Source organism: Artemia franciscana, chromosome 15 (assembly GCF_032884065.1).
Source record: "Artemia franciscana chromosome 15, ASM3288406v1, whole genome shotgun sequence".
NCBI classification, from domain to species: Eukaryota; Metazoa; Arthropoda; class Branchiopoda; order Anostraca; family Artemiidae; genus Artemia; species Artemia franciscana.
The window spans coordinates 33,348,766-33,376,437 of record NC_088877.1 but is presented as its reverse complement, the minus strand read 5'-3'; the positions used below and the strand labels follow the sequence as shown (position 1 = coordinate 33,376,437).

General features: G+C 34.4%; 1 protein-coding gene across 1 annotated transcript; it reads left to right on the top strand.

The window, feature by feature from the left end:
- Positions 1–46: 46 nt before the first annotated feature.
- LOC136036392 (pancreatic triacylglycerol lipase-like) lies at positions 47–27,654 on the top strand. Its single transcript, XM_065718579.1, has 8 exons — positions 47–230; positions 2,972–3,073; positions 9,044–9,180; positions 12,003–12,248; positions 15,694–15,915; positions 17,618–17,771; positions 22,744–22,802; positions 26,591–27,654. Exons 1-7 carry the CDS (start codon positions 181–183, stop codon positions 22,799–22,801), a joined length of 969 nt encoding a protein of 322 aa, XP_065574651.1. The 5' UTR covers positions 47–180; the 3' UTR covers position 22,802; positions 26,591–27,654.
- Positions 27,655–27,672: the final 18 nt, after the last annotated feature.

The following is a 27,672-nucleotide window of genomic DNA, read 5'->3' as shown; positions in this document are numbered from 1 at the left end:
TTAATTGTTTCTTATCAAATGCAAATAAAATTGCTTTGTTGACAGAAGTTCCCAAATTAGATGTTTTCTATGCATCTTTTCGAATGTCAAAATTTTCAAAGACATAAACAATGATAAGGTCTAGTTATAAAATAGCTGAATTATTTACCAAATAATCAGATACATTCTCTTTGCGGAACGATGATTAGAGCTTGGATCTTTTTCGGGGCAGTTACCCTTGTGCTAGGTAGGTTTATTTTTTTCTTATTTTTTATTTCATTTTCACTGAAACATTCCTTATTAGGTCCTTTTTGGCCAGCAAATAGCCAAGGAGTCTGGATAATTATTAAATCTAGATTAGACAATAGGTTTAAACCCGGAAATGCCTTCTTGGGTTCGGCCTAAAGGGAAGTTGAAAGACCCAACAAAAACCAAAAAATTTTATTAAAAAAGGTCACTAATCATAAATACAAACGGATTTTCACTTCTTACTCTAATCTCTCCAAGGTTAAATATTTACACAGTAAAGACTGTAAGTTTGGCAGTCTTTTTGAATAAACTAGTTTAAGGCTAGTAAAATTAAATAAAATTAATTATGTTGAAATAATTAAAATAAATTAAAATTATTAAATTGTAATTAAAATAAAATAATTAAGTTGAATTTAAATTAAAATCCACTGAATAAATTTTAAAATGGGTATATCTCCAACACGATCTAATTATAGCCTAAAAGAAAAGAAAACGAAAAAAATAGGGGAAAAATATCTTGATGTAAATCAGTTAACTGACAAACAGCGAATTAAGTTTTCCTATTCACTGACACAAATTTGACTCCTAGTTAAAACGGGAGACCTGTTTTGGCACTGGTCTCGAATTTCCCTGAATGAAAATTGGCTTCTCCGAAGTCCCTGAATATTAACATTAGTAAAGGCATAATGCGACAACACGGAATGAAAATCGTCAGATTTTGTTGACGTCAATTTTTGGGAGATTTTTGAGCACCCAATATTCTTTTGGGGAAACACTGGAGAATTAAAGGATAGTATGTGCACTGGGAAAGACCCCTCCGTTCAAAGGCTTGTTATGTCATGCAGCATTACGATTGGAGATGTTGCTCGAGTCTGTATCGGCGTGGTTGCCATTGTGCTGTGTAGGTTTTTTTTGTGCCATATTTATTTGTAAGAGACGTTATCAGTAAACCCAGCTCTCAGGTAAGGAGTTTTTTAATGAAGCAATGTGTAGTTTTTAACTGGGTTGAAGTAATTTTTAACAAAATTTTTACTTCAAAGCTATTGCTCTAATATTTACTGAAAACTTTCTAGATTATAATATTAATTTTTATCTTGCATCAAAGCTAAGGAACTTACTATGTTGCCCATCTAGTACTCCAGTAATTTTGTTTAGGCTACTTTTCAGTGAAAAAAATAAAAACAAAACAGAACTGACTAAAAAGGTGTACTAGTTCGCTTATTTAGTCACTACTAATAAATCTGAAAGCTCGATATTTTAGATAGCCATTACCCCCCTCCAAAATGTTGCTTGGTTAAGGTTTTGAATTAAAATCAAGTAGTTGCGGGCATCAAACCATGGCTAATTGTAAATAAAAGCCAAGACAGATAGTCCGAGTGAGTCAGAGGCAAAATCTGGCATAACCCCTTTTTAGGATTGTATAGAAATTATGTCACTTCGCTTTTTGATAGATAAGTCTGTCATCCATCCGTCCATACATGATTCCTAGGACAGAACTAAGGTAGATAGTCATAGAACTAAGAGATGAAAGGATTTTGGGTTGACGCATGACGTCCTCTCGACTTGTATGCAAAATGCGCGACTGAATTTGCTTGAACTCGTAGGCGAACATGTGACCTAAGCCTAACAGGCCTGGCTGCTTCTAGTCATAACGCCTAGAAATGCTGCTGTTATGACGGTATCAAAGTTTTAGCATTACAATTTGGCATTCGATACCCACAAATTCGCTGTGCTAATAATTAATACGGCTACGAGTGCTAATGAATACTGACAAATCATCGCAGTATCAACACAGCTATACTTGGAGTCCTTGGACTCCAACATAGCTCTTCTCACGCCCATCTCCTCCACTCCTAGCGACTCATAGCTTGACTCTTTACTACCTCCCCTAAAGCTCACCTCTCATCTAAATCCTTTCTAATGCATTCCTTCCACTCGAGTTGAGGACGTCCGGCTTCATTTGGCCCTGGCTGAGATGACAAAAAGCTCGATTTTTGCCAATCTACAATTCCTCACCTCTTACCATTGATTTCAACTTACAAACAATTAGATGGTGAGGGTGACAGATTTATTAATTTAGAATCTGTTAGAGTAAATTTGTCGTTCTTTCATTTTTCTTCAGTGAAAATACCCCCAATTTTTTCAACGAACCCCCCCCCACAAAAAGGTGTTTTTATAGAGCTAGTGAGGAGCACATGCCCCCCCCCCCCAATTGAAGCCACTGCATATAAATATCTCCTCATTTTAAGTCTCAACAAAGGAATCGATCTGTATTGGTGATGCAGCTTGTAAACCATCGTCTAAAGAGTACATATTCTTACTATCCTTAGATTAATACGCTTATCCTTACTCTATCCTTATCCTTAGAACGAGTACTATCCTTGGACTATTTCTTTGGACATCCGTCAGATTTTCTTATTTTTCATTGCTTTGATTATTTATATTTTTTCATTCTCACATTTGTATGTGTCTCTGTATGTATTTGAATCTGGCTATGATTGAAATCTGTAAGCTAACAAATAGAGGAGTACATAAACTTTTTAAGCTTTTCATACCTGATGCAACCTATTGTGTTTTTGGTCATGTCCCCTTACCGTTGAATATTGGCCTCCTTGTCCCTGGGATCGCTACTCCCAGACTGAGAAACAATTATATAAACATGTTTTATAAAAAAATTCGCTGTTGCTAAAGGAAATAAGATTTTGATTTTTTATCAGATTTCCTTTTTTTCCACATCAGGTAGTCCTGTTTCACATTCTCAAAGAGGAGAAGTTGGAAACGCTGTCCGCACTCATTCTCTACCGAAATTTGATCCCAACGATGTTTACTTTTATCTGTGGACAAAGTAAGTTTTGAATTTTATTAGTTTTGTGTGATACGAAACAAGTATCGGGTATCAACATGATACTTGGCAAAAGTATCGATATACTGGTAAGGTACCTAAAAGTATCGATCTAAGCATTGCTAAATAGAATCTACGTGTCTGAAACATTTGGGCCAGAAACTATCCTGCCAAACTAGCCTTTGTCTCACTATTAAATAAAAAAAAATAATTGTTTTTTAACTAAAAGTAAGGAGCGACATTAAAACATAAAACGAACCGAAATTATTCCGTATATGAAAGGGGTTGTCCCACCCTCAACGCCCTGCTCTTTACGTTAAAGTTTAACTCTTTTTCACAACTCTACTTTTTAAAACAATAAAAAACTTTAGCGTAAAGAGCGAGGCGTTGAGGAGGGGACAACCCCTTTCATATACGGAATAATTTCTGTTCGTTTTAAGTTTTAATGTCGCTCCTTACTTGCAGTTAAAAATACTTGTTTTTTTTTTAATTTAATTTCTGAACGTTTTTGAATTAATGCATGTTTTGATTTTGGCTTACCGCACTTGAATAATTAAAACGAGGTTTGCATATTAAATTTTTTTGCTAAATGGCTTTCTCATAGTTTCGATCGGATGATTTTGATAATAAAGGGGTCGGGGAGGAGGCCTAGTTGCCCTCACTTTTTTTGTTACTTAAAAATGCAACTAGATTTTTTATATTTTGTACGAACGTTTTTGTTAGTAATAAACATACGTACTTTACGAATTAACTTACGTAACGAACTTCTATATTTTTGTATTTTTATTACGTATATGAGGGGGTTTGCCTCCTCCTAAACACCTCGCTCTTCACACTAAAGCTTGAATTTTGTCTCAAATCTTTAAGAGTGACCCCTGAATCACAAAGACCATAGGATAAAAAGTTGAAATTACTAAAAATACTTTAGCGGAAAGAGCAAGGTCTTGCGGAGGAGAAGAACGCCGTTATGTACGTAATATTTTATGTTCGTTTTAAGTTTTAATGCTACTCATTACTTCCAGGTGAAAATTTTTTTTATACTTATTTTCTCATTGTTTTTTTTTTATAAATGATGCTAGAAAATCCTGCGCCCCCTTCATGGAAATTCTCTTCCCTCATGATAAATTCCTCCATGGAAAGATCCTCCCACGTAACCCCCTCCCCCCGACCTACCTCCACCCCAACGCGAAAAAGTCCCCCTGAAAACGTCTGTACACTTCATAATAACCATTATTATATCTAAGCACTGGTCAAAGTTTTTAACTTGCAGCCCCCCCACGGGGACTATGGGGAGTGCATCGTCTCCAAAGACATAGTTATTATCTTATTTGATTATGCTGAGAAAAAGGCTATCTCAAAATTTTGATTCGTTGACTTTGGAATAAGAATGAGCTGTTGCATTGGTGATTTCTCTTTTCGTTATAGTAGCTTGAAAGTTCTACAGTGGGGTTCTCTGATACGCTGAATTTCCGATGGTGTGATTTTCGTTAAGATTCTATGACTTTTAGGTGGTTGTTTCCTCCTATTTTCTAAAATAGGGAAAATTTTCTCGTATCTTTTGATTGGTAAGACTAATGGGTGAAACTTATATATTTAAAATCAGCATAAAAATCTAATTCTTTTGATATATAATATGAAAAAAACTTCGTTTTCTTAGAGTTAAAGAGGCTGCGTCCCAAAGTCGAACCTTAAAACGTACAGGAATTAGAAGAGGCAGTTGGGGGGCTGCCGCCCCCCAAACCCCCAGCTTTTAAAGACTCTTTTGTACAGGTTTTTTGTTTTTTTGCTAACCCCCCGCTCTTGGCTTCGGAAAGGCCCTCTTTTAATTAACAAAAAATTGAAATGAATGAATAATGGAATAACTTCGAAAAATGTTAAACACAAGAGGACAGGAGAACCATTGCGCCGAAACTAGTAATTAGTAACAATGAAGTCCCCCCACAAAAAAAACCTGTACAAAAGAGTCTTTAAAAGCTGGGGGTTTGGGGGGCGGCAGCCCCCCAACTGCCTCTTCTAATTCCTGTACGTTTTAAGGTTCGACTTTGGGACGCAGCCTCTTTAACTCTAAGAAAACGAAGTTTTTTTCATATTATTTCTGTACGTTTTTCTACAATCCATGGTGGATGTAATTTAATAATTCCTGTACTCCTCGTACAGGAATTAGGAGAGGAACTTGGGTGGCTGCCGTTAGGACTATAAGAAGACTAATAGGAGAGGCAAACCCCCCGCTTTTAAACACTCTTTTGTACAGGTTTAATTTTTTTTCATATTAATTCTGTACGTTTTTCTACAATCCATGGTGGATGTAATTTAATAATTCCTGTACTCCTCGTACAGGAATTAGGAGAGGACCCCCCCCCCCCGCTTTTAAATCATTGTATAAAATAGAAAAAAGAATAGATAGAATGACCGAAATGTTTCTTTTGCTCATAAGAAGCTAATATTCTGTTATCTCTCAAATGATAAGCTGTCCAGGTGTTTTCAAATTTTTTTTGATGTTGTGAAAAAAAACCGCCCGTAAGGGACTTGAACCCTTGACCCGAGGATTAAGAGTCTCACGCTCTACCAACTGAGCTAATAACTTGCATGTGTGTAAATATAACTTCTCAATAGCTTTTAAAAATTTCAAATTAACATGGGCTCTTATGGAGAGAAATCCGTTAATTAAATAGCTAATGGGTGGTTTCTGGAAAACAGGGAAGGAGTTATCGGATCGAGCTGAAATTTCGCGGATAAGCTCCTGGGCCGTAGGGGACCTTAACTTGTGAATTTCAGCCCGATCGGACAACGTTAAAAGGGGTAGGGGGGGGTTGGAGGGTCGAAACTTTCGGGGGGTTAAGATTTTCCTACGAAACTTTCATGGGCACTTACTCGGAGAATTCCGCATCGAATGAGTCTTCGTACACCCAGATCCGATGTTGGATGTGACCTGTAGGCGTCTAGGAAAAAAAAGTAAATGAATTTTAAGTGGCTATGCGTGGTTTCTGGAAAACAAGGAAGGAGTTATCGGATCAAGCTGAAATTTCGCGGATAAGCTCCTGGGCCCTAGGGGACCTTAACTTGTGCCCGATCGGACAACGTTAAAGGGGGGCTTGGGTTGACAGGTCGAAACTTTCGGCCAGATTTTCCCCATGATGAAAAAGTTGGAGGGGGATGAAATTTTGCTGGTTTCTTAGTTGGAGCTCGGGCTACGAAATGCATCCCTCCCCATCCGTCTGCGACCACTGGAACCGAAGATCGCTTAACATTGTCGTGTGTCGCCTCTTTATAGAGGCACGAGTGTGCCTCCTTGATCTAATGGGTGAAACTTATATATTTAAAATCAGCATAAAAATTTAATTCTTTTGATATATCTATTAGCATCAAAATTCCGTTTTTTAGACTTTTGTTTACTATTGAACCGCGTCGCTCCTTACTACAGTTCGTTTCCACGAACTGTTCGATATAGTACTTTTCATTGAAATTGTGATGAATGATTAAGAAAACAAAGAGATTAATTTATAATAAAAGTAGTTCAAAAATGTTTGTATTGAATTTGGTAATTTTTACAATTAAAGAAAAGATACTTTTTGTTGAATGGTTTGAGAGAAATAGGCCAAAAACGTGGGAGGTGCTGACAGCTACTCGAGTTGAAACAAAAACTGCCAGATGTGACAAGGTTTAAGTTTAAGCAGAACACAAGTTCAAGTTAATATAAGCTTAAGTTATACAATATGATTTTAAATAAGTTTAATATAATATATAATATAAGTTTAAGTTAAGCGGATTGAAAATGAAATGCGTGCTGGGGCCGAATGACAGAGCCTCGTCTGGATAAAGGATATAGTGATAGCAAGCAGACGAGGACCGGAAGCCAAAAATGCCAAGCGTAGGTTATGGGGTGAGTGGGGAAGGGTTATAAAAAAAAAACCATGAGGTAGGCGTTTTTCTTGCCAAGAGGTCTGTCTAGTTTTTATAATTCGGTTACTGTTAAAAATATCCTGCTTTTCCAAGTCTATTTTAGTTTATTTTTTGGTTTATCTTGATTAGTCAATTTTACATTACAACGCTACGAGAAATTAACCTAACGGCTGTCTGAACCTCTCAGGCTTGGGTGGCTTGACTGACGCCCGTCTTTTCTAGCACTTTTGTTTTTGCTCATGAGACATATATATTGTTGCTGAAAAATAGCCTATTATTGCGGAAAAAAAGTCATGTGAACTATATTGGCAATTAAAATTCAAATTTTATAAATGTATGTCAATATCTTCTATAAACCGAATAAACTTTGTTATTTGTTTTTGTTTTGGGACTATGGAAATAAAAATTAACAAGAAAATAATTTATTATACAGTGATCGCTTTAAATATCTTATGCTTCCTTTGGTTTGACAAATGAAATACCTTGCAAATCCGCACTTAGGTGGGGTATCCAAATAAGTTTTTTTACCCTGTCAGGGGCATGAAACAAATGCGGAAAAGACATTGATTCGATTGAATTTGTTTGCCTTTCAAGAAATTTGGTGTCACACCTTTTCACTCAGATTGGATAAGAGGGGAGAATCTATAGTTGGTCCAAAAGGCCCTTTCAAGGCAAACTATGACCTAAAATTGAGTTTTTGATAATTTTGCAACCGAACGACTGAAAACAATATAGGAAAAAACGGGCACTCGCGAATTACTTCAAACTAATAAAATGAGGCCTATTTCCTTCGTTCAGTTATTGATTTTTTGTTAGAATGTATAAGGGTTGAATTTTATAACAAAATGTAAAATGGCTGAATTCTAGGTAAATTATTTCAAGACTATTTTAACAGTGAAAATCTCAAAATTGGGGCAAAGCCCCCAATCTTCTCTCCATGCCTCTCAGACTGTTGCCGGAGATCAAACTATGTTGTGGCAAATTATGGAACATGTGAGAATGCACATGCTTTTAAGATGCACATTTGCGGTGGATTTTAGAATACACGTACTTTTGAGGTGCACATTTGCAGTGCATTTAAGAATGAATCTGCTCTTGAGGTGCATATTTGCGGCGCATTTTAGAATGTACATACTTTTGAGGAGCACGTTTGTGGTGCATTTGAGAATTGCACATGAAAACGCAAAAGCATTTAAGGTGTAACATTTATCTGAAAATAAACTGTATTCTGGCTAAATGTGTGAAATGACAAAATGACTTAAAACCGCAAGGAAAAAAAAAAGCCAGATCTAGAAGCTCTCTGCTCAGAAAACTTCTTTTCGAATGTCAAAATTTTCAAAAGACATAAACAAATGGCAAAAAATTGTTTACTGCGAAAATTAAAATCAAGTAGAAAAAGCCAAGACAAATAGTCCGAGCGGTGAGAGACAAATCTGGCATAAGCCCTTTTTAGCATTGTGTAAAAATGATGTCAGTTCATTTTTGGTATCTATCATCCGTCCATACGTCATTCCTAGGGCAGAACTAAGGTAGATAGTCATAGAGCTCAGGTTTAAGTGCATTATCTGATATTCATAAAAGGCAATATATAAAAAAAAAGAAAATTGAAAATTGTTTCATAAGTTAATAATAAAAGAATTGAGGTAAATGTTCCCAAAATAGTCTTCTGTTTGGAAAACGACTCTTTTTTGATAAGATTTTAGGCTAAATCCTGTGTTTGATTTTTTATAAGATGTTATATTATTAAGATAACTCCTATCTGTCAAATAGAAAAGATTATCTTGAATACTTCCAGGAATAATGTAATTGGAATATTTGGCCACATGTCAGAAATAGGAATTGAAGTGCGTATGTCGCCTTATCTCGAACCAATATTTTGTCACAAAAAATATAGGCATAAACTTTTTTACGAATTTCAAAATAGATTAAATCCATAGAATATAAGACGCAAAAGTATTATTTATGTTTTTCTTGTGTGTCTATAGAGTTCACCGTTTAAAGTTGATTCTCAGTTATGATTTTTTTTTTTTTTTAAATTAAATTTTTTTTTCAATTTTTTTTTTTGTAATGTAGGGATAATCCAAGCTCTTTTGAAAACATTCGTCCCGGCCAAACTGGATCGAACTTCAACAACGGCAGACAGACTAAAGTTATAGCTCATGGGTGGAATCAAAATGGTCTTAGTGGATTTGTCAAAGATATGAAAGACGGTATGTATCTTCAATCTAAAACCTTTAACATGGCACAGTTACATACACAAGACTTTCTTTCACATGGAGAGGTGGGGGAGGTGCTGCAACTCTGAAGCAGAATACATGGCTAGGTAAATTGTAGGTTAAGAAACAAAAACTAAATAATAAAAGTATCATGATTTCGGGATAAGGGCATGGGCCCTAAAAGCTGAAACCCATGACGGTCTGTGTATGCCTTCAACGGTGGTACTATAAAATCAAAAAAACATATCGGTATGTTGTTCAGTTATTAGTGCTAATACGGAGAAAGAAATCCTTAGGAATAGGCAATTATTTAAGACCAGAAAAAAAAAATGCAAAGGGTAGGTATTAAATATGTCTTCTAAACGCGCCCCTTTTCTTCGAAATTAAAAATTAAAAGTGAGGACCAGAGAGAAATAGTTGGTCCTCTTTCCCCAAATATTATCCCCTCATCTCAAAGTTCCCCCGGAAGTTAACTTGACCCCGTAAGACAAAACTGTGTATACTTAGCAAGCTACGTATAATATTTGTCAGATTTTAGTATACCAGATATGCTAAATGTCTGGTATACCAGACAAATACATTAAAGTGATCATTGTTATGTACTAGAATAACACTGCTGCTTTTAAGGTATGGACTTTGTCTTAAAGAGCACAGAAAAGGAGATGGGTTTAGATTGTGCTGAGGATTTAAGCATCCTAGACGAAAGTGTGAGCAAAATTAATGAACTTTTAGAGGTTTTGCGATTTTAGGGTGCTAGAATAGTTTTGAAAATTAATCTTAAGAAGTCTAAGTCACTAAGGCTAGGAATAAGTGAAAATGAAAAGGTGACATTGGTTAACGAAAAGATTGATCAGGTAGACAGCTTCTCTTACCTTGGTCTTATTTTTAGTAAAGGCTGCGTGGGCAGTGAAGAAGTTAAAAGTAAAATTCCCAAGGTTTGTCTGTTCACAGTAAAAAAAGGTTTGGAAAAATAGGAAGATAAGTCTGTAAACCAAGATTGGAATATTGGAAGCTACAGTGATGACAGTGGTCAAATATGGCTCTGAAGCATAGGCGCTCTGAAAGTGGATGAAGATTTGCTAAATGTTTTCCGGAGAAATTGCATACGGATTGTTTAGGGTATCCGGCTGACTGACCGTATTTCAAACATTAGGCTGTACGAAAAGTGTGGATCAATCCCGTTTTTAGGGGCATGTTCTGCGAATAAAGGATGACAGATTGCCGAAGATTTTCCTTCTCGGGCAACCGTCTAGGGCTAAACGTAAAGCAGGTCGTCCAAGGTTGGGGTGGGAGGATGTCATAAAGAAAGATTTAAAGGAAACGTGAACTTCCTGGGAGGGCGTAAAAAGGGAGGCTTTGAATAGATTGGGATGGAGGAGAATCGTGCGCAGCTCCGTTGCCCTCAGGCGGCTTGTGTTGCAGTGAGTTATGAGTAGTATTATTTTAGTAAAACCTATTGTTACATAGGGTTTAATTTTGTCAAAATCCTGGCGGGAAGGGTAAAGTCGGAGTCGATTTTCCCAAGTCAAGTGAAAATAACCAAGTGAAAAATGATTCATATAGTACTATAAAGGCGAAGGTATACTAAAGAAAATCGTTTTATTTCTGTAGATACTTTAATTATGTAGGCCTATCTTGGTTTTGGCGAGATTTTAGAAGACGCTAAAGATAGGGAGGGGGGACAAATAGGGGTCTCGAGGGGCATTTGCCACCGTGCCTCATTGCAAATTGTGCCTGCGTTGACTGATTGTAATCGTTATATTGGGATTTACTTGGTTGCAGATATTGCTGTGACTACGACTGTATCCACAATTGTTGTTTGGACGGGGGCTATTAAAAAAACTTTTTTTCGGGGGAATGGTTTATGGGTATTTTTACCTTCACCTTCAAGGGCAAATTACGAGTCAAGAAATAGTTTTTTTTTAGAAATAGTCTCCTGATCCTGCACTAGTTCCGAATCACTTGGGGGGGGGGGGTCAAATCCGGTAACAACCTTGCTTGGATACTCATTTGGCTATAACCATGATAATATAGTTATTATCATGCTTACGTATTTAACCATGATAATATCGCTTACGTTTAGGTGAAAAAAAAAGATCTCTCTTCTGAGCTCAAACTCTCTTGTAAGTATCCAGATTGCTCTCTGGGGAAATTATTACCTCTCTATGGTGTTTGTTGCATCACATTATCAGATTAGCTATTATTTGGTGGGAAGCTACCAACATCATTAATTGTTTTCTGTAAAATAATGTTGACTTGGTAGGTCATTTCCGCGTCTGCTGTTTTACTTTTTTTTGCACCGTTCTTTTTTTTAGTAGCATAAGTCGTGTAGTTTGCGTTTTTGCACATAAACTATAGATAGTTTGTGTCTATTTATAGCTTTGGAATTGTATTTACCAGAAAAATTCGAAAGAAACAATTTCCTGAGTACCTTTCGTAAAGGTTTATGTCTGACACCAAAAAAAAAAACAACTACAAAAAACTTTGACTGCAAATATATAGTTAACTATAAAAAAAACAAAACATTCTATATCAATGCAGATATGGAAAAATAAAGAATGGAGAAATCTACAAAAAGAATCCCTAATATTATTTAATAATTACTTATAATTAAAAAATGTCAGTTTTAAAAAAGACTTTTTTAAGAAGGAACCCCCTCACATAACCCTTAAGAATCGCATGAGCGGTATTTCTGATTGCCCTAACACAATTTTTATTTTATATATCTTGTCGCAAGATAACGAATATGTCTAAGTGTTATTGAGTCAAATCTGATAACACTTTTCTGTATCTGATTTTTCCAAAAAATATTCTAGCTTTTCTCAGCCAAGGAGATTATAATGTCATCAGCATTGACTGGGGAGTTGACGCCGCATCAATCGACTACTTTACTTCTGCATATGCTGTTGTTAACGTTGGATCTTATGCTGCGTCTCTTATCGACTCACTTGTTGCAAGTGGTGCGAACATTAAGGACTTTCATATTATTGGATTCAGTTTGGGTGCACATGTTGCTGGTGCCACCGGTGCTGCTGTTAGTGGCTCCGTGTCGAGGATTTCAGGTGCTTACTTCTATTTTAGACCGTTTTTGTCGAATGATGTCATGTGTTCTTTAGTTTGTTTTTGTTTTTGTTTACGTAGCGAGTCGCTGATTAACATGAAGAATTGAACCAGGAGAAACATTTATAGTCTGTAAGACTAACAGTTAGTCTTACATGCTGTACAACAGCTGTAACTACAATGTGACTAGCTGTGCATTGTTTTTTTGCCCTTGAATTTTAAATTTTGTTAAAAGTTTTTATCACCTCTTGGGCAAAATTTTTCAATAAGGTTCATTCTTGTCTTTGAGAGATGGAATATCTCTTTGACAGCTATGAACCCAAACGTTTTGATGTATTAAGAAATTTCAACTAAGAAAATAATGATAGTAAAAGACAATGGTGTTAATTCAAGAAGAATTAGGGGGAGGGGCAACATTTATTTTTCAATATTGTGGGGTGCTGCTAATTCGTCATTTATTTATTTTTTTTATTTAATGAAAATACTCTTAAAAAATTATATTTCAAAAAAAAATTTGAGGGGGGAATCTGGGGGACCACATACCCCTCCTCCCATTGATCTCACCGTTAAAATAGAAATCTAAACAAGGAAACGAAAATAGTTCTTTCCATTATCTGTAGTACTTCTCTTATGCAGTAAATACTCACTTAAATGAGGGTGCATACTTATATGATTGTTCAGCAACAAGGAAAACAGTCGCATGTTATATCCAAAGAGTACATGAGGGTGAGCCGAGTCATTATTAATTCACATTATCAGTCAAGGTCGTGATTTTAATCAGAGTTACCACCATCCTTTGGTCTCTAGATGCTTTGGATCTTTTCATACGAAAAAAAAACAAGATTGGAAGTCCTTTATGTACTTTTTTCCTTCCATCGTTGATACCCGACAGGCTAAAAACTCTCAATTTGGCCTTTAAAGGGTTTAGTTTATCCACTTGCCAACAAAAAGAAACATTTCAAAGGTTTCTTTATGGTCAGAAAATGATGGTCTTTGGCATAAATTTGAGGTTCGTTAACTATTGCTAGGGGAAACACTGCAATACAACAGAACTTTATAGGAAAAATAACGAATTAACTGAACGATTCTAATAAAAAAAAATCTATGCTAAATGAGAAAATGCAATCAGAATATATCTATCCTCCTCAGTTTTTGGGTATTTATCTTATTTTTTTTTCTGCTGTAAAAGAATTTTGAAATTTTAGTCTGTATAAAAATATAATTAATTATTTACGGAAGTTCCTGATGAAGATATTTTTGTTGAGCTTGAAGATCTAAGGAGATTTTACTTGCGTTTAAACTTTTTTGTTGAGAATTTCAAAGACTTTACAAAAAAATGGACAAAAATTAGTTTGTGAAAACTAGCAGTACGAATAAAAATTTAAATTTTCGAATTTGACTGGCACAATTGAATTCGAAAAGCTTCTGAAGCAGTTACAGTTTGTTTTCACGATTTTACTTTGTTACTTCATGGAGAACTATGTAGAATTATATAGTGCCTACTAGCGTTCGAATTTTGCTTGTTTAAAATTTGAAAGGTATACAAATCGCAAAAAAGCTTGTGAAAACTAGGGATGCGAAAAAACGGATTTTCAGTTTTTGAAATTTAAAAATTGAAGTTTTTTAGTTTAATCTGTAAAAGTGCATTAAAAACTTTCTGAAGTATTTAGAATTTTTGGTCAGCTTTACTTTGCTGTGTGATAAGGAGCTGTCTAAACCTCCCGATTTCTTGCAATTTAGAGCAAATAGTTTCTTAAATTGTTTCCATTGATTTGAAAACTATTGAAAATGGAAAGTTTAATTCGTCGCTGTCAGTTCAAGATCTATTGTTGAAAAAGTTGATGTACCCAGGGTTGGATACAGAATTAAGATTTAGAGAGGGGGAAGGGCTAAGATAAAATTTGGCTGCCGTATTGGTATTTTTGTCCCTATAACCCTGTGATTAATACAATTAATTAATATTATATCCACCTAAAAAAATTATTTAATTCTACTTTGTTGTTGTTATTTAGTGAAATAAAAATGAAGACAAGGATTTGTTTTTTGCAGAAAATATAATTTCATAGTTAATACCATCATAGGTTAACGCTGCTACTGGGCTTAAACTCCTCCCCTTTCATAACTGAAAATGTTAAAAACAATGTAAAATATGAGGTTTTTTGCTGCATATTTCCTGAAGACTCCGTGGCCCCTCCTGGTTTAGATTATGGATGGGACTTCGATTATTATCGTTGGCGTTTAAAAAAAAAGACAAATCTATGCCCAACAAAGAAAACAATGAAAGCTATCGTTGTAACTTCTGTCATGTTGCTATTATTGCAACATGAAGACTTTTATAGTTTTCGTCAAAATTTAGCCAGAAGAAAACTGAAAATTAGTGCAAAAATTTAACATAAAACTTGATTCGTACGAGCTGATGTTGATTTAATTATTTTTTAAAAATTAGCCCATGATTTAATTATTTTCTGTTGAGAAATTTTCGTCGTAAAAACTACAGAGACAGTATTTCTAATTTACGTAAAATTAGCAAAATGATTAATGTGAGCTTTAAAAAAAAAAAAAAAAAAAAAAAAAAAAAAAAAAAAAAATTCAAATTGTTATCGTCGCGAATGCTTTTGGGATATCTGTCCTTTGCACACATGATCGACACCAAGCACAAAGTATCAAAACCTACTTATGACTTAGCGGAGAGTCAAGGAAGAAAACTTTTTTAGCTTTTGCAGGCACTGTAAAACTTTTGATGGCACTTCACTTTATTCTTATCCAACAATTTTCCTTTTCTTCACACCTTTAACATGTAAATCCTCAAACCTCTGGCTGGGGGCCTAATACAACAAATATATGCAACAAATAGGGTACAAGTTCAAATTGTGCAGGAGTTTGTTTCTTTTCCTCGTTTAATAAATGAATATTCGTACATGGTTGTCACGTAAACTTTGTTTCTGTCGAGACACTTTTATAGCAATCCGTTGGTTTGATTTAAGATATTTTTGATGATTTTGTTATTTTTAAATAGAATAACTGAAATGTGAGTGGGGTTTTAAGCATTTAAGCCTTGTTTTAACGTATTTTAGGCAGATTGCAGATCAGGCTAAAAACTTAAACACAAAATTGACGCTTTTTAACCAAAAATGACATTTCTTTCGTCTTCGGTTTTTTTTCGGAAATGTTTGACAAGATCAATTACACAGGTCAAGTTAATTTTTAACTTTAAGACAAAATTTAATATTGAGAATAAAAAAATAACAATTCAAAATTGACAAACTGAACAAAAAACATAAAAAACTAAATAAAATGAATTAGCAAATTAGAATAAAGTTAATTTAAAATTGGTTCTTAAAATTAATTATAAAATTAATATCAATGCTTTAGCAGTAAAATGTTTAAATTTCAACTTAAAATTCTTCTATTTTTAAGTTTTAACTTTAAGATTTCTTGTTTCGTTAGGTCTTGATCCTGCGTACCCTGCATTCAGTATGGATAATACAGATCGTCGCCTTGATACCAGTGACGCTGATTTTGTCGACGTAATGCATACAAATACTGGAACCCTTGCGGAAGGAGGTCTATCTTTTCCTGATCCGCTTGGTCATGTTGATTTCTTCCCTAATGGTGGCCATGAACAACCTGGCTGTTTTGACAATATAAGTGATATCATTGACATGATCTGTAAGTATTTTTTTTTTTTTTACAGAGTTATTGTAAAAGAGTAGATGCTCAAATAATTTTTGGTAGTGTCTCATTTAGTTCTACTACCTTGTTCAATCTGGATACCCCGGCTATTCTGATTGTGTAAGTGATATACTCATCAAGTCCGCATCATATATAAGTTGCTTGATATAAAACAATTGTAAAAGAACAGATACCTGAAATATATTTATTTTGAATTAACACAACCTGTATAATCTTGAAGAACATGAGTAGCCCTGCTATTTTGACAGTGTCACCGACATAATTGGCTTGATTCTTAAATTGTATCCCACACTTGCAAAAGAGAAGATAATAAATTAATTTTTCTTATCACTGATATCATTTACACAATTTGTCAATTTTTTCATAAAGCGATTATAGAAAAGTGTGTGGATTAGGACTACTGGTACAATCTAGGACGTCGACAATCTGGCGCATATTACAATTGTAAAAGAGTGAACACTCGATTAATTTTGGTTGATAACGTTTAAATTGGATAAATGTTAAATGCTGTCATTCCTTTTGAGCTCAGCACAAAAGTTAATTTTGTCTAAACATCTCACTTTTGTCAAAAGAAATTTCAAAACGTCCGAATTAATTGGAGTACCAGCACAAAGTTAATATTTGCTGTATAGTCAAGATATTTTTTTTTAGATTTGACAAATACCAAAAGCTTCTGTTTCTTTTGAGTTGACCGCAATGATTAATTTTGTCAAAACGCCACTTGTTAAAAGGAAAGTCAAACGTCCGGATAAATAAAAATGCTACCACAAAGCTAGTATTGGCTATGTATTCAAGATTTTTTAATTTTTTTTAAATTTGGCAAATGCCAACTGGTTCCATTTCTTTTGAGCTCAATACAACATTCAAGCGCAAGATACCTATCTATCAACAACCCATTGCGGCATCAAACCGCCTAAGGCCAAAACAGCTACGCATAGTCCTCCTTTATCCCAGTCTATTCAATGCCTCACTTTTTACAACCTCCCAAGAAGTTCTCATTTCCCCTTAATCTTTCCTTGTGACTTCCTCCCACCTAATTTGGGGATGACCTGCTTTTCGTTTGGCACAAGACAGTTGGCCGATAGGCCAACTGTCATTTGCTCTGGGGCAGGACCCGCTTCCCCCAAACCTCGTTTCTCCCCCCCCCCTAAAGACCCCAGTTTGACCCCACCCCTCCTTACCTAAAATTTTGTTTCTTCAAAAACCTTGTCAAAACTAAGATAAGCCTGCATAATCCCAGCACTCACAGAAATGGGTCAGTTTTCTTAAGCATATATTTACCTTTATGGGACTATATGGCTTGTTTTTTCAATAATCACTTTCGTTTTCTTTGATTTGGAAAAATTGGCTCCAGCTTGACCCCCCTCCCTAGGATTTAGAGGAAATCTTGTCGTGACTGCAGGAAAGGATAAGAGAAAGGACATAATCCAGAAACCAGGCTAGTATGAGGGTTTAAGTGAATGCTTGAAGCTGAATGAGGGTGAATCCTCGAATGTCTCTTTTGATGAGGTTAAAGGATAAACTTCAACTAGAGATTTAATGAAGAAGGTTTACTCGTTAGTTTTTTCGTCTCAAGTAGTTTAACTCTGCAATGAATTTATGGTAATATCCCTTTGGAGTAGAAGAAATTCTTGTAATTATTGAGCCTGACATTAAGGTCTTTTCATTATTCTTATAGCTGGATGCTCTCATGGTCGTGCCCCAAAGTATTATATTGAATCTATCAGATCTAACGCTTTTCAAGCGAAGAAATGTAGCTCTTACGATGAATATTTAGCTGGAAGCTGCAGTTCAAATGCTGGGGCCGCTATGGGATATGGAGTATCCACAGGGTAAGATCCCTTAAATTTGTTGTATGCTTTTTTACTTGTCGATCAGGACAAACATAAAATAACTTATAAAGCACCAAATATAGTAAGAATAAAATCTGATTGTTTGAATGGAAATCAAAACACAATCATATATATCTTTAAAAATAAGGAAAAATTTGGAATTCAATCTTCAATAATGAAGACCTCTATTTACGGTTATGCAGTTGTTGGTAGTGTTAGGGGTAAAGAAAAATATATGGGGAAAAATTAGTAAAAAAAAAGCCATCGTCAAACACCAAAAGCAGGTTTAGATTTTTTTTTGAAGGTAAAGTTGTCATTTGAAATCAACAGTTCTTTATTGTTTCAATCTTAAGGACGAAAGACGCTGTCGGATTTAACTAATTAGTTTCGCTTATTTTTTCATGCTTCAATGTTGCAACGCTGATAAAAATGGTGTACTGCCCTAAAAACTTCATAATTTTGAAATAATTTTCGGGATTTTGCTGTTGTTGACGGTGACAAGATAGATATAAACTATAAAAGACAAATGACACAAAAGAAAAATGACTTTTTCAACAAAACGAATGTTGAATTAAAGTTTTGTGGAAGAACTCGCGCATCCAGAGAAGATAGCTGATTCAAAGAAATATATAAAACTCAGAAAAAAAAAGCAATTTAAAAGTCTACTGAGAGTGGAGAGTGCAATGAAAAAATAAAATCAACAAAAAATCACATTTTGGTAACTTATAAGGTTTTTGTGAAATGAAGTCAAAGGAATCGGCCCTCTCAAATTAGCTCACACATAAACTTAGACACTAGGAAGCCCATAAAAAAAAAACTATTGGCAATCATTCAACTATTCAAATAAATCAGTTATTGGCAAAAAACGCTTAATAATTCAATATGGGAATTACAATTGTATTTCAAAATAAAAAAAATCTGTATATGATTAATCACTATGTCTGTGAATTCCACAATTGTTAGAATCGTTTGACAAATAGTAACGAATTTTATACGTAGTTTTCATAAATCCATGCTGTTTCCTCCAACCTGGGGAAGCGTTGAAAATATCAAACGTTTTTTCGTTGGGTGGATAAGGAAGGCTACCAACTTTGTATTGTGGGCGTTAATTTGTCTATTAACATTTCTATTTACATTTCATTATTTTTAACATTTCAATAGTCTATTAAATATTGACTATTAACAAGCACCAAAACTGAATACCTTTTCTATTCTTTTTTTTTATGAAAAATTTTGTGAGAAAAAAGATATTTCTCAAGCTGTTATATCTGATTCAAGCTGTTATATGCTTTTTAAGGTCTTTTTATCTTGAGAACTAAGAGCCATTTCTACAGAAAAAATCCAAGTGAATGGGAAAAAAAATTTATCTAGATTTCGGATTTATTCTAGCTTTTTTGTGCGTGATTGTGTTGAAATTAAAGCCAAACAAGCATTTTATCTTTTATTGGGTTTATTTTATTTTATTGGGTTTATCAATAATCTTATTTTTAAGTCTATCAATAAGCCTTGAATTCTGGTTAAATTTGCAAACTTTAGCAAGTTTTAAACGATTTAATAAAAAAAATACAGTTAGGAACTATGGATCTAATTTCTAATTATATTGATAATAGGGTACAGAAATGATTAGGAAACTAAATAGATACAATACAGAAGTAGAGTTTAAGATATAGGTTATTGTCTATATATATAGACTATAACCTAACAATAATAGACAATAGATAGACGAAATCGTCTAACTATAGACGAATAGATAGACGAAACCGTCTAATAGACAATATATATAGAAATATAAGGTTATTGTCTATTGTCATGATGAATCAAAGCTGGCAGAATAATTTGCAAAATATTGTACTTAATATGAATTCGTTGACTCAGTCTTCCATTGAATTATTGCTAAGCTTAACAAAGTGTTATATTCGTGTAGAAATAAACTATGGGGGTCTTGAAGGATTGTAATAAAGTCATCGAGAGCATACCCATGTTTAAAAGAAATATACAGAGCGGGAAATTTGAAGGTTTTTTTTTTATTTTTTTGTGTCATTGCCTTAAATTTAAATATCTTTCGAACTTTTTATCCTATTACTGGCTGAGATACCGTAAAAAAATTTAACCTAGACTGTTAATGTTACCATGCGTTTCTGCGCCATCTATTTAATAGCATGATGCCATGAGTTTTTGTAGTATCTATTTCAGTGTTCATAGAAACACACTCCGCAAATTAGGACAACTCACGTCTGATTGAACACGAACAGTTTATCTTCTTAATTTCACTGAATATGGCTTTCAATACGGAGCGTTAAATCAAAAATACTTCATTCATAAACAAGATCCTTTTATTTTTCCTTTGAAACCATAACTTATAAAAAATAAAAGTATATTAATTTTATATAAAAAAAGATATCGCAGGCAGTTTTGCCTTCATCTATTCAGTGGAACAACAACCTGGATCTTCTTTTTTTAAATTACCTCAAAACAGAACGAACTATCAAAATAGCCGACAATGTAGCTCTTTTAATGCCTCTCTCCATTTCTTTGGCCGTCCTAGGCCTTGAACAGCCTTCTGCTGCCTTGGTCCTTAATCCGGCTTATGTATTTTGCCCTAATAAAAACACACTATTTTGTTCATAAATATAAAAAATACCACAGGTGCTTCTACCCGTAGCTATTTAATAAAAGTTTTAATAAGACAATGAGCTTTGAAAGAATTAAATATAACCTGAAGAGTTAGATATTCTTTCTAAGTAGTGAAATACCTTTTTAATTTTAAAGTAATTTCAATTTCCTGTTAAAGATTAATTTGTGATTTAGACAACCCTGAACTTGACTTATCCAGGTAAGTTCAGTTATTATTCAGGAAAATAATTAATGAAAATTTTTGATAAATTATTATATCATTTAAGTCAGAGTCCAGCTTTGAAATCAACCTGTAATGCTTGAATAATTTGGAATAGCAGGATAGACAGTATCCGATGTCAGAGCTATAAGTGTCCAATTTCTCCGCCATCTATTTAAGATACAGAAAAAATGTAGTAGAAGCTCCCGATTTTTGGGAATAATTAGAAAACAATAATTTCATTTGATGAAATTGAGCATGCTCAATTGGAATCCTAATCGGCAAAGCTTACCTCAGATGCTTATTTTAGTCTATTATGCATTGATTCATTCCTCGCGAAATCAAACATTCAAGGTACAAAAAAAAATTGAAATATTAACTTAAGCTAAATGAAAATATTAACTTTGAGTTACCTGAACAGTTGCCGTAAAATAGGTTGTGCCTATACAAAGCTAAGAGATACTTTGTGTGTGGGGAAACTTAGTAGAGGGATAGCTATTACTGTTGACTTCTCATTGAACTGTCTAAAGTCAAATCTTGTGAGCGCTATCTTGCGATAGAGTTTCCCGAGGCTAGTAGTTTTTGTCCCTTTCATAGTTTACTTGCCCACTCATCTGGAAACGCTGGCATCTGAGTGCTGATTTGCTCAAGTTTGTTGACGCCTTTCATATTTTAAGTGCGATATAAGACGGTTATTAACAGAATCTCGTAACTTCTTTTGTCTGGTATCCCCCAGGAAGTCTTTAAGGAAGACTTTATACATATATTCACAGCCCGGAAGCTACAACCAATACTGACCACGTAATGGCTGATTTTAAGCTGTGTGACACCATTCATATAAATGGTGATCACAGTCTAAGCGGTCATTTGGATGTTTGTTTTAAAATTAGGATAAACCCTGTCAACTGAAGCATCAAAGTGGCTGCAGGACTAAGGTCGAGTGGTGGAAGACCAACGCTCATCTTTGAAGAAAACTTTGTGACGCAATCCCGATTAGAATAGAAGGGCCCTACCAGTTACTTTCACATGGTGTGACCGATTCTACAGCATTGGAAACTTTTTAATATAATAAAATAAAAGAAAAATTAATAAAATAAAACGGAGAAAGATCTTCCACGGTCGTTACTGGCGCATAGGATGTCGAATCTACATGTCAGTTGTTGAATCTTTTTTTTTTACAAGGACAAGTAGCAAGCTTGTTGCCCGACCTTGTGGCAGCGAGTCTCGACCCAACCCCCCTCCGTTCCTGTATTGCTAAGGAAAGCATTAATTCACTCTGCTTCCTCAGGGTACATTAAACATTTACTCTGCGACAATTAGCCACACGATGAAAGCTGCCTATTAAGCTTCTGACCGCTTAAAGCCAGTTTAAACCAGTTTTTACCGTTTTAAAGCAGAGATCGTTAAGTTAGGTTGGTATCACTCGCTCCTGGTGAAGCAAGCTTAAGTGTGGGCTAGTTTCTGGCAATCGTTATAACATAACTGTAACAAACAAGATAACAACGTGTATCCTATATTAGTGATTAACATAGATCAGTACTTGAATGAGGCCTTAAACCTACTCATACATACAATCACACAGGTCAAAGAGCATAGCCATACACAATCAACCATAAAGAATAATCCATGGACAGGCAGTCATGTCGTCAATAAGTATAAGTCGTCATTTACCAAACAATAAAAACAATAAAGACAAATAATTCAGAGGCAACAAGCCAACACAAGGGCTCATCAGGAGGATATATATATGTATATATATATATATATATATATATATATATATATATATACATTATATATATATATATATATATATATATATATATATATATATATATATATATATATATATATATATATATATATATATATATATATATATATATATATACATATATATATATATATATATATATATATATATATATATATATATATATATATATATATATATATATATGTATATATATATATATATATATATATATATATATATATATATATATATATATATATATATAGTACGGGGTAGCCTTCTATCTATGGATTTTCATTGTTGCTTGTCTTCTTACCGCAGACAATTTGAGACAATTTGCTGTCTTTTCATAGTGACTTTAAAAATCGTTTCTTTCTTTACAGGGCTCGTGGCAATTTTTATCTGCAAACTAATGATAATTCTCCATATGCTCAGGGATAAGGTATGTTCATCGTCATTATTGTTTCGTTTTTCCTTATCGTATAAGAAGGCGATTTACGTTAACAGGCAGTAAAAATTTGTATGGAAGAAATTACTAATAAGATTTATCATAAAAAGAGTCTTTTGACATTGGTTAAAGCACCAATTTTTATTTAAAAAATTATCTTAATTTGTCTATGGAAATCTTATTTATATAAAAAAGTTGAAATACATATACAACTCGCTTTCTTTATAGACATAACATCACGGATGTATTTGAATGAGGTTGTACCCACACATGGTCCCAGTGGTGGCAATTCAGGCATATTGGGAGGGAGGCAAGGATTCAGATTTTTTTATGAAAATAGAAAGGAAAGTTTTTTTTTTAATCTAGAAGGAGGGCGCTATCTTTTTTTTAAGATTAAACTGTAAAAAGAGTATTTTTATAGGTATGGAGGAATGCCCCCTCCCAAAAATCCGCTCTTGGATGATTGTATTGTGCATATGTGTAATATCGGGTAAGAATTTTAATTAAGATAGTGAAAATCAAAGCTATCCTAATTAAAAGTCTTATTTTTTATTGTGTACTTTCATTTCATTTTAATTATGGATGTGTCTTCATCATATAGGCATGGACATGTTAACCTTAGAATTTTCGTTCGTTTTAACCAGAAAGGGGGTACTTGGGATTCAAGCCTTGGGATTTCCAAAGTGGGGTGTAAGTTGGCAATCGACTGAAAAAGACTTTACACTTTTATGTTATTTCTTCTCGAATGTAATAAAATTAGTCAATTTTTAGTCTTAAAGGAGGCTGGAAAGGGAGGAATGACTAGTGTAAAACATCGTCGCTGCTGGTAATCCTGGAGGCTAATGAAATTAGACATTCTTATACCTTAATGCTGACAAAGCTAGAAAAAGAACTATAAGCTTATACTGAAAAGGAAACTATGTTCTTAGTTTCTTTCACCACAAATTTTTCCACAGCTGTACTGTCTCATCTTTAGAGGGTGTTCAGAATAAACACCCGGAATTTTATTCTATAGGAGGGGGGCACTGTGTTTGACAGCTCCCCTCCCCTCCCCCCAAAAAATGATAAGTTTCCGACCCAAACAAAGTAAAAAAAATGTGCGAATGGCAGAAAAAAGTTTTAGTACTTCTTAATTAAATGAAACGCACCCAAAAATTGAAGTTAGGTTAATCCTATTCAAATATAACCTTCATATAACCTTTTGGTTTATATAATAATATAATTTTGGCTATATGTTTGCACATTAGGGGGGGTGTATAAAGTATTTGGACAGTGCCCCTAGCCTAGGGTAGCCTAACCTAGACTAACCCCCACTCCCCTAATGTGCAAATATATAGCCCAAATTATACAAGTCCAATGCATTTATCACCTTTCACTTGTCTTTGTTGCTATGAAACCGGTTTTCTGAGATCTAACCTTAATTTAATTGTTGAGTATGTCTCGTTTAATTAATAATACCTCTATTTTTATTACCATGTGGCAGTTACAGATGGTAGAATTTATAAAAAGCACGTAGATATGAGCAATAGCTTTTCCAATAAGCTATTAAGCATCTCTCTTCGATGGCGTTGTAGCCAGCTGTTCCTGCTAATGTGGCAGTAGCCAACTGGTGAACAGACGACTTATGAAACTTACTAGGAGGACTGGGAGGAGGTGTATGCGAGAGGAGGAATTTTAAACCTCTAGTTAAGGATTTTGGACCATAAGTATTACTACTACTACTACTACTAATAACTCACTGCAGCACCAAGCCGCCTGAGGCCAACACAGCTACGCACGCTCCTCCTCCAACCTAATCTATTTAAAGCCTCCCTCTTTACACCCTCCCAGGAAGTTCCCATTTCCTTTAAATCCTTATTTATGACATCCTCCCAACCCAGACAAGGACGACCTGCTTTCCGTGTAGCCCCAGACGGTTGGCCAAAAAGGACAATCTTCGGTAATCTGTCATCCTTCATCCGTAGAACGTGGTCTAGCCATCTCAACCTTTCTTTCATTATAGCCCCAGAAAGCGGGATTGAACCACACTTTTCGTACAACCTACTGTTTGAAATACGGTCAGTCAGCCGGGTACCCAGAACAATCCGTAGGCAATTTCTCTGGAAAACATCTAGTAAATTTTCATCTGCTTTTCGGAGTGTCCATGCTTCAGAGCCATATTTGACCACTGTCATCACTGTAGCTTCCAATATTCTAGTCTTGGTTTGTAGGCTTATCTTTCTATTCTTCCAAACTTTTTTTAACTGTGAAAAAACACCCTGAGCTTTAGCTATTCTACTTTTAACATCTTCACTGCTCCCACCATCTTTACTAATAATACTACCAAGGTAACTGAAGCTCCCAACCTGATCAATCTTTTCGTTACCTAAGGTCACCTGCTCATCTTCACTTATTCCTAACCTTAGTGACTTAGTCTTCTTAACATTAATTTTCAAGCCTATTTTAGCACCCTGAACTCGTAAAACCTCTAAAAATTCATTCATTTTGCTCACACTTTCATCTAATATGCTTAAATCATCAGCATAATCTAAGTCCAGGAGCGTTCTTCCTCCTCATTTGATTCCATGGTCTCCAATTGCCTTTCCTGTGCTCCTTAAGACGAAGTCCATCAAAATGATCCATATAAAGGGGGATAGAACACAACCCTGCTTAACTCCTGATTTAATACAAAACCAGTTGCTAACCTCATTTCCTACCTTAACCGCAGCAGTATTATTCTCGTACATAGCGCAAATCACTTTAATGTATTTTTCTGGTATACCATATAACGATAAGACCTTTGTTAACGCTGTTCTATCAACAGAATCGAAAGCTTGCTCATAATCGATAAAACTAAGGACCAAAGGTGTTTGACAACGAAGGGACTTCTCAATTATTAACCTAAGAGTGAAAACATGGTCGACACATCCTCTACCTTTTCTAAAACCGCATTGTTCTTCCCTTAAAACTTTGTCTACAGCATGTCTCAGTCTAAAAAGTATCATATTACTCAGTAATTTGCTACCTACAGAGACCAGACTAATGCCTCGATAATTCCGATATTCACTCTTGTCACCTTTCTTATACAGTGGTTTAATTAAGGTTTTCCTAAAATCATTGGGTACTTCCCCTTTTTCAAAAATCATGTTCATAATCTTCAGTAGCTTATTCCTAACCTCAGAGCCACCATATTTAAGGAACTCATTAATCATACTATCAGCACCTGGGGCCTTATTATTTTATGGCAGCTCAATAATCAATTTTATTGATTTTCACAAAAAAATTCGAATCGACTCTGGGCATCAAATATGGCTGAAACTTTAGTGGTAACTAATTAAAAGATGTATATTTACGTTCCCTGACTTTTATTGAAAATGGGTGTCATATTCACTTCAAGGTCAACAAATTTTCAGACATAGTGCACGCCATCAGTATTCCCATCGTCTTTGGTATCTTTCCCACAAAATGCCTGATTTCCTAATTATAATTGATTTCATAATTTCCTAATAAAATCTCCTAATATTCAGAAAAAACAGCCATAAAAAGAAAATATTTCATCTAAAATTTCATAAAACAATGTGATAAGAAGCGTATTAATTAAATAAAGAGCGTGTTAATTTAACGTTGGACTCCAGGATTTACTAGCTTCCATGTCTGTTGTTGAAAAGCTACACGCCGAATTATATGCTAGGGCTAAATGAAATCACATAAAACGATGTTTGTTATACTGAGAGTTAGCATTTTTCTTTCTTTTTTGTTTACTCAGTTTTATTTTGTAATTTTTTTCTTGTTTCTTTTTGCAGGTTCACCCCCAGAGAAGAAAAAATGTAAAAGAAAACGTCACAAAAATCTGTACTGGCGCAAAGGATTTAAAACAATAATCGCTATCTTTTTGTGTTGTTCTATAACTTGTGATAACGCACCAATTCCCCAATTGTGAAAATAAGGTGTTCTAGGAATGTATGAAAAAAAAAGGACCCGTTGTCATCCACTTTATGGTGTTTAAGGAAACCATGTAGTATCTGTTATGTGACCTTGAAACATTGGAGGGTTCTATTGATAATATCTCATTTGGGAGCTATAATGCAGAGTAGCTGATAAGTGCGTTTGGGAGTGAATGCTATTGTGCTATTAAGTGGTTATGAAAATTAATCAGGGGTATCTATTCTTTTTTTTTCTTTGGGGGAGGGCAGTAAGTCCCCCTGTATTACTCCCTTTATATTTTGGAAATATATTTTTGGTATTTTCACTGAAAAATACCTTTTTTGGTATAATTTATTTTGAAAACCAACAATATAACTGGTCAAGGTCGTATCAACGATTTTGTGTGTGTGTTTGTGGGGGGGGGGTATTTTTATCGGGGGAGGGGTAAACAAAGTATCAAGATTTGTTTACATGCATTTTGTTGTTTGTTTTTTTTGCTAGTTGTAAAAAAATTCAGGGGGGATTCAAACACCCTAACTCATCCCCTTGTAAACACTCTTGCTACCAGCATAGATTTAAAAAAAAAAATAATTTTGCTGTTTTCCCTACATTAGTTTCAATTGACATCCCTGACCGGGTATGTATGGAACGCACAAAAAAATGTAAACAAATATTTATTATAGGCCAATTTTTACGTAAATGTGATTATGTTAATAAGATGCTCCTTTTTTATATTATTGTTAGCTATTATTTTGTTTGTCATTACGGCGTGCTAGCTTCTTTTGTAATAATCATCAAGTAATAAAATTTTCGTTTATTGAATTATCTTTTCTTGATTCCCTTTTTTTGAAATCACTGACTGATTGAGAAATAAATTGTCGGTCTCTAGAAATATAATTATTGATTGTTTTATCTAATACAAATAAACGTTTCTTTTTTGACAGATGTTTGAAATTAGGTT

Bases quoted from the DNA above. Each gene is read 5' to 3' on its own strand.
- LOC136036392 (XM_065718579.1), top strand. From the start codon at position 181: ATGATTAGAGCTTGGATCTTTTTCGGGGCAGTTACCCTTGTGCTAGGT. The intron at 3,074-9,043 runs GTAAGTTTTGAA...TTTGTAATGTAG, and splicing joins TACTTTTATCTGTGGACAAA to GGATAATCCAAGCTCTTTTG. The intron at 12,249-15,693 runs GTGCTTACTTCT...TTGTTTCGTTAG, and splicing joins CTCCGTGTCGAGGATTTCAG to GTCTTGATCCTGCGTACCCT.